This window comes from Nyctibius grandis, chromosome 7 (assembly GCF_013368605.1).
Source record: "Nyctibius grandis isolate bNycGra1 chromosome 7, bNycGra1.pri, whole genome shotgun sequence".
Lineage (NCBI taxonomy): Eukaryota > Metazoa > Chordata > Aves > Nyctibiiformes > Nyctibiidae > Nyctibius > Nyctibius grandis.
The window spans coordinates 57,883,991-57,903,505 of NC_090664.1; the positions used below are offsets into that span (position 1 = coordinate 57,883,991).

At 46.1% G+C, this 19,515-nt stretch overlaps 1 protein-coding gene across 4 annotated transcripts in view; it reads right to left on the bottom strand.

The window, feature by feature from the left end:
* ALS2CL (ALS2 C-terminal like) overlaps positions 1–19,515 on the bottom strand; it is a 52,546-nt gene that overhangs the window by 21,356 nt on the left and 11,675 nt on the right. For 3 of the 4 annotated variants that reach the window (XM_068404933.1, XM_068404935.1, XM_068404934.1), the window contains exons 2-9: positions 9,692–9,800; positions 8,203–8,395; positions 5,599–5,664; positions 4,413–4,578; positions 3,827–3,955; positions 3,317–3,436; positions 1,108–1,184; positions 651–717 (exon numbers count right to left, since the gene is read on the bottom strand). In XM_068404933.1, the coding sequence (XP_068261034.1) occupies positions 651–717; positions 1,108–1,184; positions 3,317–3,436; positions 3,827–3,955; positions 4,413–4,578; positions 5,599–5,664; positions 8,203–8,395; positions 9,692–9,800 (927 nt within the window). Of the gene's footprint in view, positions 1–650; positions 718–1,107; positions 1,185–3,316; positions 3,437–3,826; positions 3,956–4,412; positions 4,579–5,598; positions 5,665–8,202; positions 8,396–9,691; positions 9,801–10,203; positions 10,285–19,515 lie in introns of those variants that run through there. The other variant, XM_068404932.1, reaches the window with a different exon arrangement.

Consider the following 19,515-nt stretch of genomic DNA (forward strand, 5'->3'; position numbering starts at 1 on the left):
CCAACAAGAGATACTTCAGGAGAAGCAGCAAAAAGCTGATGGGTTCCCATCAATTCTATGCCAATCAGCTGGTGAGTTATGGCCCATCTACAGCATCAACAGGAGGCGTTATCTTGGGTCCTGCGAGTTGTATGCTGCACCAATACACAATATTTCCATGTCATTTCACCTGACTCTCACCACCACTAACTGGCCTTGGCACAGGACCATGCTGGTGGGACTGTACTGTCCCTAGCCCTGCAGCACACACTACTGCCCAGGGCAGATCACTTCCAGCACCCAGATATTTTTCATCTGCCATCAACAGTCTAAGACACCTCTGGCCATCTAAGGAGGTATTGACTTCACAGAGTGAAAAAACAAAACCAAAAATACACTGCTTGTTATTCTGCTTTAATTAATTAATTGAAAAATGGCAAAAATCATAGAGGAAAAGCCTCAGCTTCATTTTAAACAGGTGCAGAGCCCACTCATCCATCTTCTGATCAGGAAGCTAAAATCCTAATTCTTAATGAGATTTCAGCTTCCACTCTGTAGTCAATGTTTTGTCCCCACTACAGAGCTGCCATCCCCTCTAAGCCATTCCCCTATTTCAAGGCTCGGTACATGGTATTTTCAGGTGGAACAGAAACCCCCTGCCCACTGCTAACCTTCATCTGCGGGTCTTTGGCAGAGAGAAAAAATGTTTCTTCTGGGGTTATAATGCTGAGTCCGTACCTGTGAAGCAAAAGACATTACAGAGACGATGAAAAACACATTTCTCAGTCAAACAGCAGTTTCTGCTCTTCCCCTTTCTCTTCAGGAGCTAAAGGTGTTTTTGCAGTCAGTTTTTCCTTCTCAAGAGTTACTCAAGTAGTCAACTCATCTTTGTTCTCTAGGTCTGCAGCCAAAACCATTTTATTATTGATTCATTAAGTCAGCAAAGGCAATCAATGCAAGTCCAAGCTGCTGTGAACCCATCTAAGAGGTGCTGCAATAACTTGTAGCCCAGAATCAATCCCACTGCTTAGAAAGGAGATGGGACAAAGTTTTGAATCATCTCCTCAGTTTCACAATCAAGTTGAACGCTTCTTTTTTTTTACCTCCAAGTGGAAATTTTTCACTTACAGTCCTGGAGCTGATTTCTCCTGGTGGTATTCATCTACCCACACAAGCTTCAGATCAAAACTCTGAAAGCTGTTTCCCTGGAACAAAAGAGAGAAGATGGTCCCGTTATTGATGTAAACATCACACTTTGCCCCTGCTCTGTCGATCCCTTGAACAGTAGAGCAAGACTGGCAGCACTGTAAACTCCCTCTTTTGTGGTCCACACATCTATCCCACACTACGATGACAGACCTCAGAGACTGAAGAAATGTAGAAGGAAGAAAGTTCTTAATTTATCACTTAAGTGGTGGTCTGTAATGCCATGGCTACAGCTAACAGTAACAGACCTTCTTAGACAGCACTTTACAAGAGTTTCTTCCCTATCACATGGCAAATCCCAAATCATCCCTGGCACGCAGCACTCCCTAGTTTTGCTTATGATCTATCTAGGATCTGGACTCCAGATGACACAGCCACACAGCAGCTCACAAGTACAACATTTCACAGAATCACAGAATCAACCAGGTTGGAAGAGACCTCTGGGATCATCGAGGCCAACTGTTGCCCTGACACCACCATGGCAACTAGACCATGGCACTAAGTGCCATGTCCAGGCTTTTCTTAAACACCTCCAGAGATGGTGACTCCACCACCTCCCTGGGCAGCCCCTTCCAATGGCTAATGACCCTTGCTGAGAAGAAATGCTTCCTAATGTCCAACCTGAACCTCCCCTGGCGAAGCTTGAGGCTGTGTCCTCTTGTCCTATCTCTAGTTGCCTGGGAGAAGAGGCCGACTCCCACTTCACTACAACCTCCCTTCAGGTAGTTGGTAGGCTGCAACTCAATTTAAGGAGTCACTACTTTAATCGATAGCACACCAAACAGAAGAAACTGAAATAGTTGAAATATTAGGTAAAGATTGTATTTAATATCACATCGCCCTTCCCCACCTGAAGTCCAGGTGCCCACACTACAGAGCTGCTATCTGGAAGGATGTAGTTCACCAAGGTTAGGTACTAGCACCACAGAGTTCACCACAAGTTAATCACTGATGTATCTGCCAGATTTGGGGGAACAGGGAAGGGAGGGAGGTTCAGACTCCCAGCACCAGAGCCCTCATCAGCAGTCCCCTCCTAGCAGTCCCAGTTCAATCCCAGTCCAGTTATATCTCCACAAGCCTCAATAACAGTCATAGCAGCAGATGAAACATAATGGGTGGGAACCGTTGACTGAAGAGAGATGTCTACAATGTAGATATCTCAGTGTGAGCTGGTTACCCTGTGCTCTCGTCCTAGTCAATGGAGTTGAGGACATGATTCAACTCATCCTAATTTTGGCATCTAAAAGAGGTCACATGAACCACACCCAGACAGTGCATGTTTCTCTCCCTTGACTATAAAGGGAGCCTGGGGGCACTTGCTCACAGTGAGATCACTACGGTGCTAAGAAATCTACAATGTAAAGTTGGAGGAGATAACCACCACCCTATTTCCTCAGGCCTGGACCCTGCAAACTGCGTAGGACTGCCCAGCATTATCATATGGGCTCTTCCAAACCTTTAAGATCTATCAGCTCAGAAGGCAGTTGTGTTTGGACACCTGAGGGGCTGGCACAAGACTAAAGAGCAAGCAGAGAGAGGTGCACATGAAGAGAGCCGTGCTAGACTACAGGAGCTGTCAGTCAGAGCCAGCCAAGCTAGACTTAGTTAACATTCTGCAGAACAGCTTTGAACACATATTATTCATCTAGCTATCCATGGTTGTAGACACTCCCTGTCTGCCCAACACCCAGACCCTAAATACCTGAAATAGCCCCAAGAACACCTGGAACTTCTTCTCTCATGCCACTAGCAGAGTCAACCATGAAAGATCATATTTAGTCCTATGCCTGAGTGTTTACAGCATAGTATCTTTGACCCATCAGGCCCTCTTTGAGAAAGCAAGGACAGAAATCAGCAGATTCATATACAGGCATGGGCTTGGGTTACTGGAAAGGTGCCTGTGGTGGTTGGATAGTACATATTTACTGGGGAAAATGTTAAATGGATGATCTTCTATTCCTTCTTCATTAGGCTTTCTTTTATTCTCCAGTGCAAAATACAGGTGCATGGATCTGAGACAAGGTTTTGCCAACAGCCAAGCTCTGCTGCGTTTTCAACACCAAAGGAATCTGAATTTTACTGTCATTTATCTGTGCTGCCCTTCCAATCCCCCAAAAGGTTGAAGACTCACCTGAATTAGCACAAGGACATCATCAAAGAGCAAGATCCTGTCTGATCGATTTGTGCTGGCAGAGATGGGAAGATTTTTGCTATCTTCCAGCAGCCTCCTTTCAGGTACACAGAGCATGTCCTGCAGAGGAAACCACAGAGGTCAAGATGGTGGGGGTTGGAACTAGGTGATCTTTAAGGTCCCTTCCAACCCAAACCATTCTATGATTCTATGGTGGATCAAAAGCATCAGGAAACATCAGGATTTGGGAGAGGACATAAAACTCAAGCTAACAGTTCCTCCAGAGACTGTGTGACTTGTGGCACAAGCTGACAGTGACAGCAGAACTGGACACAGGGCTCAACTTCTAAAGCACTTGGTGCTATATGGTTTCTGCACTGCCCTGCTCTGTTGGCTTCCAAACCAAGCCTCAAATGCTTGATCCATATTAAATTTTCTCCATGTGTGAGACGAACTGTAAGACCTCCAAAAGAGCTCCTCATCAAGCCACTTTCTGCATCCATGACTCACTGTGAATTTGTAGCCCAAGGATTTCCATAAGGACTTGGTAAACCAAGCTTCATCCAGGACCTGGCTGATGAAAGACCCAAGCTTCACATATTCCTTGATGGCAGTGGTAACCACGTCCTTTTCAGAGCCCTGATAAAAGAAGGCATGGCTTGAGCAACACTTTAGGCATGGCTGTACAGGTCATCTGCTCTCTGAGCTACAGCTGCAGAAAAACCTCAGCAGTTCTGAATCCAAAGGGCTAATGAGAGTTAACCCTCCAACCCAATTTCCAAGGAAAGCCTCCCAAATCTAGCATTACCTCTGCCACCAGCAGAAGTGTGCAAACCTTAGGCCAGTTACTTGACCTTTTGCAGCTCCTCTACATGATGAGTAGCTTGTACTATGTGGGAGTGGCCACCGTTCGTTGCTTCAAGAACTTCAGGTGGGCTGCACTCCACTGGTGCTGGTTACAACCACCCCAGCTGTCCACTGGAAATCATTTACTTCCAGCCAACTTTGGATTCAATGACACCACCACAAAGCCCCACAAGCCTTGAACAAGATCTTAGCCTAAGCCAATAAAGTAACATCAGATAAAGCTTCCTACCTCTTTGAGAACTTCATTCAGCTTGGTAAGGAGCAGTATATATTGCTCAATGTGATCCCGGACAGGTTTGTGAAGAACAGTGTATAAGGCCAGTGACATGGAGGTCTCCGAGGTGAAGTCTGTGAGGAATTGTTTCAGCACTGTCTTATGGTGCTTCCAGGCTTCACTGCAAGATGGTGAATTAAGGCAAAAGTTCATTAATTACTTTTTCTGCAAATTGCCACTCTTCTGCCTTCCAACTTTATATGCTACCTCACTCCCAGAGAGAGTATAAAAAGACTTGAAAGAGCAGGAGGTGACATAGTGCAAATGTATTTGCACACCAAACCCAGAAATAAGGCAATGAGGCAAATGAGCTCCATCCAACCTGCCTCTGGCAGAGTGGTCTTTGCAATAGGAGCCACACAAACAGATATAGAGAATATAGCATGACTTTCATGATGGTTTGTACCCCAAGAGGGTGACTCAGGTGAAGTGGCTGTGAATCTGTTCATAACCAGTGCTCATGTTTTCATTTGCTGTTTCCTCTGACAACATCAGAAAATTTCCTGCCAGATTCCCACATCATTGTTTCTCGGGTCCCACCCCTTACCTGAACTCCCCAATTCCAAATTTACAGGCTTCCTTTCCTACAAAAGGAGTTGTGCATGGCTAGAAAGAGATGGAGAGAGATCTGTAGAGGAAACCTTTCAAGAGCTGCTGCCGTGGTCTCATAAGATGGCAGAGGCAGCCAGTATGGCCGGCCCACAGGGGAGGCAGCTGGACTGCTGGACTGTGAAACAGAGATCACTGCGAGGTGCAGTTCTCAATGCTGCTCACAGAATCACTCAGGTTGGAAGAGCCCTCTGGGCTCATCGAGTCCAACCATTGCCCTGACACCACCATGGCAACTAGACCATGGCACTAAGAGCCATGTCTAGTCTTTCTTAAATACATCCAGAGACGGTGACTCCACCACCTCCCTGGACAGCCCCTTCCAATGTCTAATGGCCCTTTCTGAAAAGAAATTCTTCCTAATGTCTAACCTGAACCTCCCCTGGTGAAGCTTGAGGCTGTGTCCTCTTCTCCTATCGCTAGTTACCTGGGAGAAGAGGCCAACTCACTCTGGTTTAGTGTCTTAACCCATATGATATCATTGTATTCCTATCAATCAGCCCCTTCAATAAGCATTTTTCAGCCCACTCACCTTTTGCTCTTTGTGGCATGTTCGAAGCCGTGGACTACAACGTAGTTTGCAAAAGTGACAAAATATCTGTTGGCAAGAAAAAAAAAAAAACACAGACACAAACAAGCACGAGCTGAGTTATAGATGCACATTAGCTACGAGGTTTAAGCGATAGATGGAAGAAGGTCATTTGAAAATGTCATGTCAGATCCACCTTTCCAAGAGAGGCAGAGAGATACGTAGGTACTGTACCTCCCACCTTGGCTCACTCCCCTTTTGTCGCCGTTGCCAGCTCTGGGGTTTAACTGCCTTGCTGACTTTTGCACTGGTATCGTTACAGGAAGTTTAAATCATCCTGGCTTTTAGCATAAGCAGAAGGAAACTTGCGCAACTGTCCTGGAAAGCAAACCTACAAAGGCTGCGCTTAAGATAAAAGCTTTGGGTGTATGAATTTCTGCTGGTTGAAGGGAAAATATCAGGTCTGTATTACTGTTGGTAAATTCAAGCCAAGATGTCCCACGCCAATGTATCTCATCTCACACTAGAGGGAGATCGAGCCATATTTTGTCAGCAAATCCCACTCTTTCTTCCAGTAGTGTTTTCAAATAAGTCATGTATAATGTCCAAACTAATTATAATTTACTACATCTTTCAGGGACATGTATTTATTCCCGATTTTCAGCCCCTCAGCAGTGGCTTTGCTTCCTCCTGTATCACTCCAATAAGCATGAGATGTTGTAGGATCAGGATTGCACAGAGTGAGTCAGCGGAGGTGCGTAGGAACCAGCTTTTTTTTTTCATGACGCTCAACAAAAACAGGTTTTAATTTCAAAATGAGGGGAAGTTAGATCTTACGATAACCTCCTCCTTTGTGTCATCTGAAACCTCAGCACAAGTTTTCATCTTTTACATCCCTTTTTAAGGCAAACCGGTTTTAATTCGCTGAATCAGTTCCCAAATGAACAGCACACACTGCTCCAAAACCCATTTGCATAAAGGCAAAGCTTCTTGAGCATCACTTTATAAAATGCCGCTGTCCAAGTAAAAACAAAACAAAATCCAGTCTTTCCTTCCTCCTCCCTCCGCATGCGTAAAAACCAACAAAAACAATCAATCAGGTTGGAAGAGACCTCTAGGATCATCGAGTCCAACCATTGCCCTGACACCACCATGGCAACTAGACCAGGGCACTAAGTGCCATGTCCAGGCTTTTCTTAAACCCCTCCAGAGATGGTGACTCCACCACCTCCCTGGGCAGCCCCTTCCAATGGCTAATGACCCTTGCTGAGAAGAAATGCTTCCTAATGTCTAACCTGAACCTTCCCTGGCAAAGCTTGAGGCTGTGTCCTCTTCTCCTATCGCTAGTTGCCTGGGAGAAGAGGCCAAGACTAGATGAACAGCAATGTCCAGGAGCCAGCGTGCCCAGCTCCCATTCCTGTGTGGGTGCCAAACTGCACAGACAGTACAAGCCCATCTGGCAAGGGCTGGGCCACATTTGTGGCCAATGTGATGAATGAAGGAGTGAACACTGCCTGATGTTTATGTCATGTCATGTGCCCATAAACCATTTTTCACGCTAGGCCATCAACATACAGGTTATACATGCTACAGTGATTTGGGTAAACATTTTATTTTGCATTGCAGACAGATGGGGAGCAGGCATAATTAATTACAGAAACAGCAATAGGGCAGTATGTTTTTCACACCATGCTACATCCATCACTTGCTATCACATCCCTTGCCAAAAGCATAAAAATGTGGAAGAAACACATAATACGAACTGTGTCTGGTGACATATTCCTCTCCTCATCCCTATGAGTCCTTTAAACCTGCTTGTGCATGCATCTCTGTTCCTGATGACAGCACAAGCTTTACTCTCATAAATTCCCTAGGCACAAGTTTTCCCCCTGTCCTCTTCCCATTTTTAAGATGCATAATAAACCCTGTACTTGAAAGAAAAAAAATCTGCCTCTTACAAGCATACTCGCAGCTACAAAAAAAGGTACTTATTATGCTGTCTGCACAGACACTATATTCTGTAGCATTTGTTCTGAGCACTGAATGCAGAATCACAGAATCAACCAGGTTGGAAGAGCCCTCTGGGATCATCAAGTCCAACCCTTGCCCTGACACCACCATGCCAACTAGACCAGGGCACTAAGTGCCATGCCCAGTCTTTTCTTAAACACATCCAGAGATGGTGACTCCACCACTTCCCTGGGCAGCCCCTTCCAATGGCTAATGACCCTTGCTGAGAAGAAATTCTTCCTAATGTCCAACCTGAACCTCCCCTGGCGAAGCTTGAGGCTGTGTCCTCTTGTCCTATTGCTAGTTGCCCGGGAGAAGAGACCGACTCCCACTCTGCTACAACCTCCCGTCAGGTAGTTGTAGCCTGCACTAAGGTCACCTCTGAGCCTCCTCTTCTCCAGGCTAAACACCCCCAGCTCCCTCAGCCGTTCCTCGTAGGTCAGACCCTCCAGACCTCCAGTGAATGCAATCACTTCCCTGAGCTAATGACCAAAACATGGGGCTGAACAAATTAAATACACATATTAATTACACCGACCTGCCAGTTAGTTGATAAATTTGGTCCCTTACGCTACTCCAAAACGCTGCTGTACTTACTGGATGTAGAGGCTTAGAAACAGGTCTCCTTTCCAGACAATGTAAACATCCTGGATGCAGAATGACTGAGAGGTGCTGCATTTTTGTTTCAGTATCCGGTAGTTTTCTTCTGTGAGGTTCCAGAGAGCTTGAAATCGATCATTGAGGAGCAGGAAGAGCTTAAAGTTCTCCTTTCCCTTCTGGTCACTGGGCTCTTTGAGGAAAAGATGGGGGACAGAGGCTATCAGAAAGCCTTGACTCCAAGAAATCTTGTGGAAAACATTGCCTGTGTCTAACATTCAGCCCAATTTTTCAGTGTAAAGCACATATATTCTTATAGGAAAACAACGCCAGGGAGGAAGAAGTTTATGATTATTTATGGTTGTGTCCCTCTGAGTAATTGTACAGGCTTTGTCCTTCCTATTCTTGTGGGCCATGTGGTCAGGGCAACCCATGAGGCTCAGCCCCAGCTCAGACACAAACACCGCAGAAAAATTTTCTGCCCCTGGCCTGAAGGGCTGTTCCTGGTCTCCTTAGAGGCTAGACCAAAAAGGCAGTGACATGAGAGGGAACCTCCTTACTGGACTAATCCAGTTGCACCACTTTTGGCCAGACAGGCTTCTGAATATTTATATGGATTTGTTATTTCAGTGGAGCTGCTCTGATTTACTGCCAGCTCAGAACCTGCACCCACAAGTTTTACCTTCAAAGACAGGCATGACCATGGACCAAGAGCAGGGAGGAAGAATGGGCACAGTATAGGGGTCGTGTATATGGGTTATGCATTTTGGATTTCCACGCACCATGCTGGAAACAAGCCTCAGAGCTGGTGTACAGGCTGACACTGGTTAGAATCTGGATTAACCTCAAAACAACAGGAACCACAGTCCTAGGCTTGAATGAAAGGCCATAGGCATCCTTAAGAACTCACTATCTTAAATGAAACAACGCTATATACCACTTACTACAGCAAACCATAGAATGGTTTGGGTTGGAAGGGACCTTAAAGATCATCCGGTTCCAACCCCCTGCCACAGGCAGGGACACCTTCCACCAGACCAGGTTGCTCCAAGCTCCATCCAACCTGGCCTTGAACACAGCCAGGGAGGGGGCAGCCACAGCTTCTCTGGGCAACCTGGGACAGGGTCTCACCACCCTCACAGTAAACAATTTCTTCCTAATATCTAATCTAAATCTCCCCTCTTTCAGTTTCAAACCATTCCCCCTCATCCTATCACTCCATGCCCTTGTCAAAAGTCCCTCTCCTGCTTTCCTGTAGCCCCTTCAGGGACTGGAAGGTGCTAGAAGGTCTCCCCGGAGCCTTCTCTTCTCCAGGCTGAACAGCCCCAACTCTCTCAGCCTGTCTCCAGAGCAGAGGTGCTCCAGCCCTCTGAGCATCTTCCCCCAGCAAATTCCTCAGCCATGGAGTTTCAATTAGAATTCCCTTCATAGGTGTGCCTGTGACTCAAGGCTAGAACTAGAGACAAAAAAGTAGTCTGGTCTGACCTACCTGCCTGGAGCAGAGGCTTGAGGATGAGGGCATCTATCCGTGCCAGGCATGCTGAGAAGGTTTCTTCCACTTGGAGCAGAGATGCAGTTGCTTCAGCCGTGCACATGTCCTGGACACAACACAGAAGACACACATAAACACCCTTGCAAGAGTATCCATCTACCAAGTCTTCAGTGCTCCCTGCAAACAACCAATGCCCTTGACAGCACACACAGGTGTAGTTGCTGTCCCCAAAAATCATTTGAAAATCTTAGAAGATAAAATGGAAACCCGATAGCTCAACGTGAGCTGGTGTCTCAGAAGACCACCGAGGCTACTGCCCATTTTCCTGATGCCCCAGTTGAAGATCTCCTCAGGTGGGCCATGATACCCCTTCCACACAACTGGAAAGGCCCTAAACTTCTTGGTACGTGTTAATCCTGCTTAGTGCCAGATTCATTCTCCCAGAAGAAAATCTCTGAAGTACAAGGCAGCCAAGGATGAAGCAGAGCATCTCTTCCCATATCTCTCACCAGTTTCCTGCCCGGGTGCCTCAGTCTGCACATTTTGGCGTTAAAAGCTGTTGTACGGAGCTGCAGAGCTGTGCCAGCCATGCCCAAGCATCCAGCCCTCCAGAGGAGCAGAGTCTGGTGTTACTCCTTTCCAAGGAGGACACTGCACTGCTGGTTATATGTCACAACTGCTGCGTCAACAAGGAAAGCTTGCCTAAAGTGGAAGTGGGCAACACTTAAAAAAAAAGGCAACGAACCCATGTGAGCAAACTCCAGTAGCTTCCTCCTTCCCAGCCTTACCTCCCGAAAGAAATGTATCAGAGGAAGTGAACTTGGCCAGCTAATAGCATGTCATAAGGGACTGCTCTGGAAAAAGGCCAGGTGGTGAAGATACTACAGGCAGAATCAGCTGATATTACTAATGGTGATAAAAATACAAAACTCCCAAGATTCTTTTAACTAGCACCTCTCCCAGACAATTCTCAGGTATGGACCATTTGAAACTGCTAGCTTGCATGTAGTCACAGAATAAGAGAATCACAGAATCAACCAGGTTGGAAGAGACCTCTGGGATCATCGAGTCCAACCATTGCCCTGACACCACCATGTCAACTAGACCATGGCACTAAGTGCCATGTCCAGGCTTTTCTTAAACCCCTCCAGAGATGGTGACTCCACCATCTCCCTGGGCAGCCCATTCCAATGTCTAATAACCCTTTCTGAAAAGAAATGCTTCCTAATGTCCAACCTGAACCTCCCCTGGCGAAGCTTGAGGCTGTGTCCTCTTGTCCTATCGCTAGTTGCCCAGGAGAAGAGGCCAACTCCCACTTCACTACAACCCCCCTTCAGGTAGTTGTAGACTGCACTAAGGTCGCCTCTGAGCCTCCTCTTCTCCTAGTCTTACTGTTTTGGGAGGTGAGGAGAAATTAGTTAGGTATAGGTTATGCAATAATCACTTGGCTATGGGGCTAGACCTAATTTATTTATTAATGGAGACAGAACTAGAATCTTTGCAGTGTTTCCAGGAAGAGCTAAACTCAGGCTATCTGCTGGTGGCATAGTCTAAGGCATCCTGAACCTCTACCCTGATTGCTACAAACAAAAGGTGAGATTCATTCTCCTTGCGTTGAGATGTCAGGAAGTTAGACACAGGAGCCTAACCCTACTTCATGGGAAGAAATACCTCAAGCATCTAGGCATGGACTATAAAAAGGTCACCCAGGTGGGGCAACTAAGGTGGGAATGTCTCATTTTTAAGCTTCACATGTGGGTAGATTCCTTGCTAAGTAAGAGTTTGAGCTCCCTGAAGTCACCAGACTCTGCTTAGGAACTCCCCTTCCAGGTCATCCTGGAGCTTGGGCTGAAATGGTGTGATAGAACAAGGGACGCTTTACAATTTGAATAGTTAGGTGGCCTGGTTTGAAGTGGTTGTTTGGATCCAGACACAACTGACTGCACAGATGAATGACAATGTTTTCTCCTTAGTAACCACTGCCTCTTAAATTTCATTTGTCTGAAAGATTGGAGGCATTAAAAAATTCCATAATCGCATTAGTTTGCAAGTTTTCATACATCAAGGTCTGCATGACCATAAGGCTATTTTTTGCAGGAACACTGGTGATGTGTCCCAGAGGAAAGCTCTAGGCATGCAAACAGGTCAAAAAACTGGAATCCAAACTCCTCCTGGCCCCTCCCAGGGAAGGCAACTGAGCCAGGAAAAAAGCAAAACAAACCAGCAGCCAGCCAGCTCTCACCCCACAGCACCAAGAGGACAGGACAGAGCTAAAAGTTTATTTCTTGCCACCACTTAATCCCCTGTCTTGTAGACACAAAGATAAAGTTGTTTCTCACAGGTCCTGGAGAGCACTCAAGCTTGTCAGAAATTTCTAAGCATAAGCAGCTTGCTTAATCAGGGAGTAAAATCAGGCTGGATAGATGACAGCATTTCATTTTCAAATCCTTCATCAAACCAGCAGGTAGTCAGTGGGGTCGTGTTAGGCTCAATGAGTAGTAGTCTGGTGGGTTTTATTTATTTATATTTTTTAAGCCTGACTCTTTTCTCTGATTTTGGAGAGGAAAAGATGATTCCATCATTTTAGATCACTCTATGAGAGGGGCGTGTTCTCTCTCCTTATTTAATTCTGCAAGAAAATGTTTTATCTTGTGCAAAACAAAGAATGTCTTCTAGGTGCCAGACTCAGAAAGTCTTCCACAAACTCTTCTCTTACCAAAACAACCAGAGAAGCCACCAATTCATTACATACAGATGGCTTAATGTAAACTGAATGACTCAAACCAAGGGTGCAGGTACCCACAACTTTGCTCCACAGGACCACGATAGTCCACGAGCAGAAAGATGAGGCCAAGGAGCCTCCTCAGGGCTGACGAACACATGCACAACACCACAGGAACATCACTGCCCCAGCCTAAGGGTTCTCTGTAATGGTCACCTGGAAGAACTGTGTATGTCCAAGGTGGACCTACTGATCTGGATACAGCATGGCCCCTTCCAACCATCAGCTGGTCCCACATTCTGCCTCCTGCCCATCTGCAGCCCTGGTTCATTGAAGTTCTGTTACCCATGAAGACATGAGCTCAGATGTTACGGGGATGACCCCAAAGCATTCCCATGGTGCAGTAGGTTGCTTGAGAAATCCCTGCAGTAGCAACACTGTCCAGACACCCCCGCTAACTCTGCAAAAACCAGAAGCATTTGGATGCTCTTTTCCATTATAATCTGAGACAGATTTAACACTGTCTTGTTTGGGGTTTGGTGTTGGTGGTTTTTGTCTTTTTAGCAATCATGTTCTCACCCTTCCTGGCAAAATTTATGGGCTACTTCCAGCCTGAACATGACAGCCAGGCATCATTTGCTGAATGGGTGAGCAGCACCAGTCAGCTTTCAAAACAACCCTTCCGGCACCACAAAAAGACCTAAGTTGCCACATCACATCACATCACCTAATAAGGTAAGCGTGAGTTTCAGCCACCATTTCCAGGCTTTCCCCATCAGTTCTGCCAGAACAGCATTTGCACACGTATTCTAGCCCAGTCAGGCAAAGAAGATTTGAAGTTCATCACTTAGTGAACAAAACCAACGCTGGCTCAGCCACAGAGGGTAAAGGAAACAATCGGGACTGTCCAAGGGCATGCGGAGGTCACGTTGTACATTCACACGTGTGAAAAGCTGAATGCAAACTGCAGTGCCACAGGGTGATGGGAGCACTGAGCAGGAACCTGAGGTTGTCACATGCTGCCTTCCCCCAGCTTGGACACAGCTTTCACGTGACTCTGGTTTTGTAATTCTGTGTTTTCTCCATGAAGGGCAAGGCAAGCTTGAGCAGAGCCACTCTGAAGCATCTTCACAAGGTTTTAGCCTGCTCTGCATGGATGGCTCTGCTGCTAAGGAGTCAAGACCTTTGAAGATGATGCATTCTTGATGGCCAGACTTGAAGGAAGTGCATCTCCAAGGAAGGGTCCTCTAGCTGCATATAACATGACAGAGGCTGGTTTTATGTGCAAAATCAGAAAGTCTATAGCCTTTGAGGATGAAGACTTCCACTGGCAAAACAAAACAGCCACCAGCCTGCTTCAGGCTCCCATGAGGAATTACGATATCTCCCTAGGAGAACGTTGTCCAAAGTATGAGACACGTCTGTTTCTTCTCCCTAAATGAAGCTACAAGCAAGTTGTACAGCACAGGTGTGTAATTAGAGAAGGGACACATAATATTCAGGTAGAAACAGGAAAGAGAAGGGACACATAATATTCAGGTAGAAACAGGAAAATGACCTTGAGAAACAACTTCTGTAGAAGTCACTGGATCTCTGTGGCTCATCACGTTCTTGACCTGTCTGCTGAGCCATGACAGTGGGGGCAGAAAAAAGGGTGAGGCAGCAACCAATACCAACCTAAGCAGTTGCTGAGCATCCAATACATGGGAGAACCCTGGGTCATCTGGAGGAGCATTCATCCTCAACAGGGTCTGTCCAAAGCTGCTAAATGCACATTTCAGCAGGAAAATAGGAGCCACAACAGGTTGTTATACCCAGTTTCAGGAAACTGCCAGAAGGGTGGGTGGAACAGGTAGGAAACCAAGGAAAGAGGCATTTTGGTGAAATGCTGAGCCTCGTTGTCAGCTTTGCATAGAACCCCTTTCTACTTTGGAGCCTGTAGCTGAGGCAGCTCTTCCACCAGGAAAGTGTCTGGAAAGCCCCATAGATCTCAGATGTGACACAAAGTTTCTGATGGAAACACACATCTAGTGAAAAAATTTTATCAGCTCCTGTACGTTAAGGAACAAACTGGACATCCACAGAAGGACTATTCATTTTCCATCTTCTTCTTGTGAATCCCCGTCTGTGCTGTAGATTATCAGTCAACAAAAACACTCCTCAGATGGGAGAAACCTGTCATGAACTGTGCCAGATTTTGAGAGTGCTCAGGGCATTTTAATACTAAACCACCTGGGATGTAAATGCCATGATCATGTTTGCTGTAGACCCTCCTCTCCTTAAACTCATCTCTTTCCCTGCATCAGCCATCCTAAAGGGCGTTGTACCTTTGCAGCCCTTCCAATCTCATCCATCCTTGCAGTTCATAATCTTTCTACTACCAGCTGCCTCCAAAATGAGGCCAGTCCATCACTTTGTCACATACAATCCTCAAACAGGCCAAGTTTTCCTTTCCCTGCCTTTTGAGAGACAGTTTAGTTATTGCTGCCATGCAGCTGAAGAGGTGCCTTCCTACTACAGCCCGTATCATCTCTGCAGAGGCAGGGGTAAAGCTGCTTTAATTCAAGCTCTTGTCCAGAAGTGAATAAAAGCATTCCAAATTTAAGCCAAGAGCTACTAAAGATGCTTCTCCATCAGGGTAAACCTGAAACTCTTCCTCAGATGTTGCTTTTCACTCTCTAGGCCACTTTCTCTCATACTGGTAATGGTGTTGCTTTCAACTCAAGCATCTAAAACCATCTAAGAATGCAACACAGAGCATGAGCACATACATTTAGACTGGTAAACGCCCCTCCACTTCGCAGGAGGATGCAATCTAAAGCATTTGAAATCTAAAACTCTCTTCTTGCCAGACTCTCTTCTAGATAAACATGAGCCAGCAGTGTGCCCAGGTGGCCAAGAAGGCCAATGGCATCCTGGCCTCTATTAAGAATAGTGTAGCCAGCCGGTCTGGGGAAGAGATTGTCCCTCTGTACTCGGCACTGGTGAGGCCACACATTGAATCCTGTGTCCAGTTCTGGGCCCCGCACTCCAAGAAAGATGTTGAGGTGTTGGAGCGAGTGCAGAGGAGGGCGACCAAACTGGGGAAGGGTCTGGAGGGTCTGACCTACGAGGAACAGCTGAGGGAGCTGGGGTTGTTTAGCCAGGAGAAGAGGAAGCTCAGAGGTGACCTTAGTGCAGTCTACAACTACCTGAAGGGAGGTTGTAGAGGAGTGGGAGTCAGCCTCTTCTCCCAGGCAACTAGCGATAGGACAAGAGGACACAGCCTCAAGCTTGGCCAGGGGAGGTTCAGGTTGGCCATTAGGAAGCATTTCTTCTCAGCAAGGGTCATTAGACATTGGAAGGGGCTGCCCAGGGAAGTGGTGGAGTCACCATCTCTGGAGGTGTTTAAGAAAAGCCTGGACATGGCATTTAGTGCCATGGTCTAGTTGCCATGGTGGTGTCAGGGCAATGGTTGGACTCGATGATCCCAGAGGGCTCTTCCAACCTGATTGATTCTGTGTGATTCTGTGATACCCAGAAGGACACACAAGTCCTTCCCTGCTGTTAACCCTTTGCACGAGCATTATGTCTTTCCCCAAGCAGTGTATAGTTCTAACGGGTGCACATTACAGGGCAGAATAATATACACTTCTGCACAAAACCTGTCAGTAGTGAGTTTCTCCCTCAGAAATTAACAGATAGTCTTGTTTATTGTTACACTGAATTAATTACAGGCCAGCACTTTGCGTCACATCACAGTGTGTGACATAACAGACAAATCTCAGAACCTTAAACCAGAATGAACATAGACCTAACTAGCTGTTCCCTCCCCTTGCTCAACTCAACATCTGTATAATCATGATTATGATTATACAGGGTTTTTTTTGGGGGGGAAAAAATGGATTAGCATTAAGGGTTGGTCTTAAGGGGTGGAGGAAGGAGAGGAATCTTTCCTTTGTTTGAGCTTGAACCACGGACCCTAGCTGCCTTTGCCAGGTGATTACTTTTTAACCTGGATCCAGTCCCCAGCATAGTTTAATGTATTATCACATAAATGTGCCCACGAGCAGGGTGGGATCTCCTCATTCAATTAGTAGTGCCAGATCAGAGTCCATAAACTCAGGAGCTCCTTAGGCCAGGGGGGCAAACAGAGACGTTGCTCCTCTTTCTGTCCCAACCTTTGCTGCTTTTCTCTAGGGGCCAAGTATCCTCATGCATCCTAATTGTGTTTCCAAACAACATCCCCCCTTTCACGTGTCACGCTCCAGCTGAGCCTGCATTCAGGCGGGCACAAAGACCATTCTGTCATGTGGAAAAACTATTCCAGGCTTTTTTTAACCAACACCAACACCCTGAAGCAAATTGTCCCATTCAGACTCTGCTCTTGTCAAGCCTCAGATGATCATGATGGGATGAATTAACATTCAACTTACTGGAGCCACCTCATAAGCAGACAGAAACACCCAAGGAGTTAAGAGGTAATTGAGAATAAACAGGGCAGGAAGACAATAAAACCCTGAATCCCAAGACAGCCCTTAGCAGCATAAAAAGGAGGAAGAGAACAACAGAGGTAGCAGTTACTTGGATTAGGCTTTAGCATGGGATACAGGGAGCGTGCCAATGCCAGCCGTGTGAAGGAACCAGGCAAGATCTGGTTCAGCATTTTCTTTACCAGGGGAAATTACTGAGCAGAGCAATGATAGTAGGTAAGCACAGTGCACCACATAGTTTAAAAACACAAGAAAATTAATAAACCCATCAAGACTCCCACCCTGAACACAAGACCCTCAGGCTTTTGCTTGGTCCAGGTTCATACGCAGATGAGGCCACACAGCAAGCATTTGGAGCACAGCACAACCACCTCTACCCTCGAGCGATGGGGCCAGCTCAAGATGAACCACAGGACATTCAACTTCACCACGTCTAATTAAGCCACTGAACTCACTGCCACAAGAGTCTGTCATTGCTATGAGAATACTATACGTGCATACAAAAGAAGCTGGACGAGTCCATGGAGGAAAAAATATCAATTAAAAGCTAATAAAAACAAAGGCATCAACTCTCCAGCTCAAGAAGTCCCTGAGGAGGCAAGAAGCACAAATGGAGGAAGTATTGCTACAACCCTTTCCAGGTTTTGTCTTGTTCTTCTCCAGGCATGTTCTTCTGCATTGTGAGAGGTGAGGCAGCCTGGCTTGATACTGCTGATTTTATGCATCAGTCATAAAATTGGTTACTGGTCACCTGCATGGCAGAACCTCAAGCACTGAAAGAAGAGACAATGCAGAGTTGTCAAAATATCGACCACATTAAAACCTCAGCAAATTTAGGACAGCAGTGTGTGGCCAGGAGCTTACAAAGGGTCAAACAAGCATTCAGTGCTCTCTTCAGAGAGTGTTGAGGCTGTATAATTGATTTTTCAGCCCAAGAAGAACCTTCTCCTCCCCCTGCCCTTGGACTTCTCTCTTCTTCCATCTTTAACACAAAAAAACAGGACACACAGGAAGCTACGTGGTTTTCTTCTTTTTTTTGCAAGAACAGGGAACACAAAAGCTTTACACAAACCTTATCTGACCCAAACCCAAATTAGAAGCTCCTGTCCCTTCCTTAGGAAGTTCAGTCCTGAGCCCAATAAAAACAACCATAAACCTCTAGTTGACTTCAAAAGGACAAAACCCATCTGCCCTTTCTGGGTGTCTGAAGGCTGAGTTACTCACCCCAGACTCCCTTTGTAACTAACAAAGAGGCACACGAGAAGCTCAATTTAATCTGAGAAGCTCAATTTTAATCCGAGAAGCTCAATTTTAATCTGGCATAAGAGAAAGGACTGGGCCTTTGGGCATACCTGGTCTCTGTCCACTAGCTACAGGATTAAACAGCTCAAATAAGACCCTTTACTTGTTGACAACTAAGGCTAGAGAAGATCACTCTCACCACAATTAAGGATATCATTCAGCCTTTGCAAATAACAAGACAAGTACGATAAGGCCCACAGGTGAGATGATGTTTACTTAGTGTTTTAATCTCCCATGGCCTTGTAGCTGCCACTATCATTATCGTTATCACTTGCAAGCACCTTATGCATGTAGAAGCGTAACTATTTTGACCCAGCAACTTATATGCAACACAAAATGACTTGGGGTTGCTGGACGAAACTCCAAACCAAACCTGAAAAAACTACAGGCTGTCTGGAGTAGCAAAGGAAAGGAGATTATGAGAAGAAGGGACTCAATAATCCTCCATTGGAGTAGAAATATGGGAAAGCCAGAAGACAACAGCTAGGGGCAATTTTTGTGTCACAGTTCTGGTAGCAGCTTTGGGAGCAGGAGCTCCTCTCCCTTGGCCTCATACTCCCCAATATGCCTACTCTGCTTTTCCAAAGCAAATGGGATTTCAGCATGGCCGCAAAAAAAGCAAGAAAAATGGCAGAGTGCTACACATCTGGGGTTTAGAATATGTGTTGCCATCTACATTGAAGCAGTTTTGAGTCAGACCATGAGTATCAGTCTGAATTACAGCCTGGAAACCAACCCAGAGGGACAAACAATATCAGAAGTGTCCCTTGAAACAATGGGAAAGCTGGTAGCAGAACTGCTTCACAGATGTGATGTAATATACAGTAATGATGATGATGTACAGTAATGTCATCCCCCGAACCATCTTCTCCACTCAAGACCTCCAGAACTTGAGTAGAACCAGAGGGGGTTCCACTTCCTTTATGCTAAAAGATAGAAAATCATCATAAAACTGTGACAATGGCCACTTCTGAGATGGCTGACTCCATGAAATATTTGCAAGAATCACAGAATCAACCAGGTTGGAAGAGCCCTCTGGGATCATTGAGTCCAACCACTGCCCTGACACCACCATGTCAACTAGACCAGGGCACTAAGTGCCATGTCCAGGCTTTTCTTAAACCCCTCCAGAGATGGTGACTCCACCACCTCCCTGGGCAGCCCATTCCAATGTCCAATAACCCTTTCTGAGAAAAAATTCTTCCTAATGTCCAACCTGAACCTCCCCTGGTGAAGCTTGAGGCTGTGTCCTCTTGTCCTATCGCTAGTTGCCTGGGAGAAGAGGCCGACTCCCACTTCACTACAACCTCCCTGGATCCAAGTGA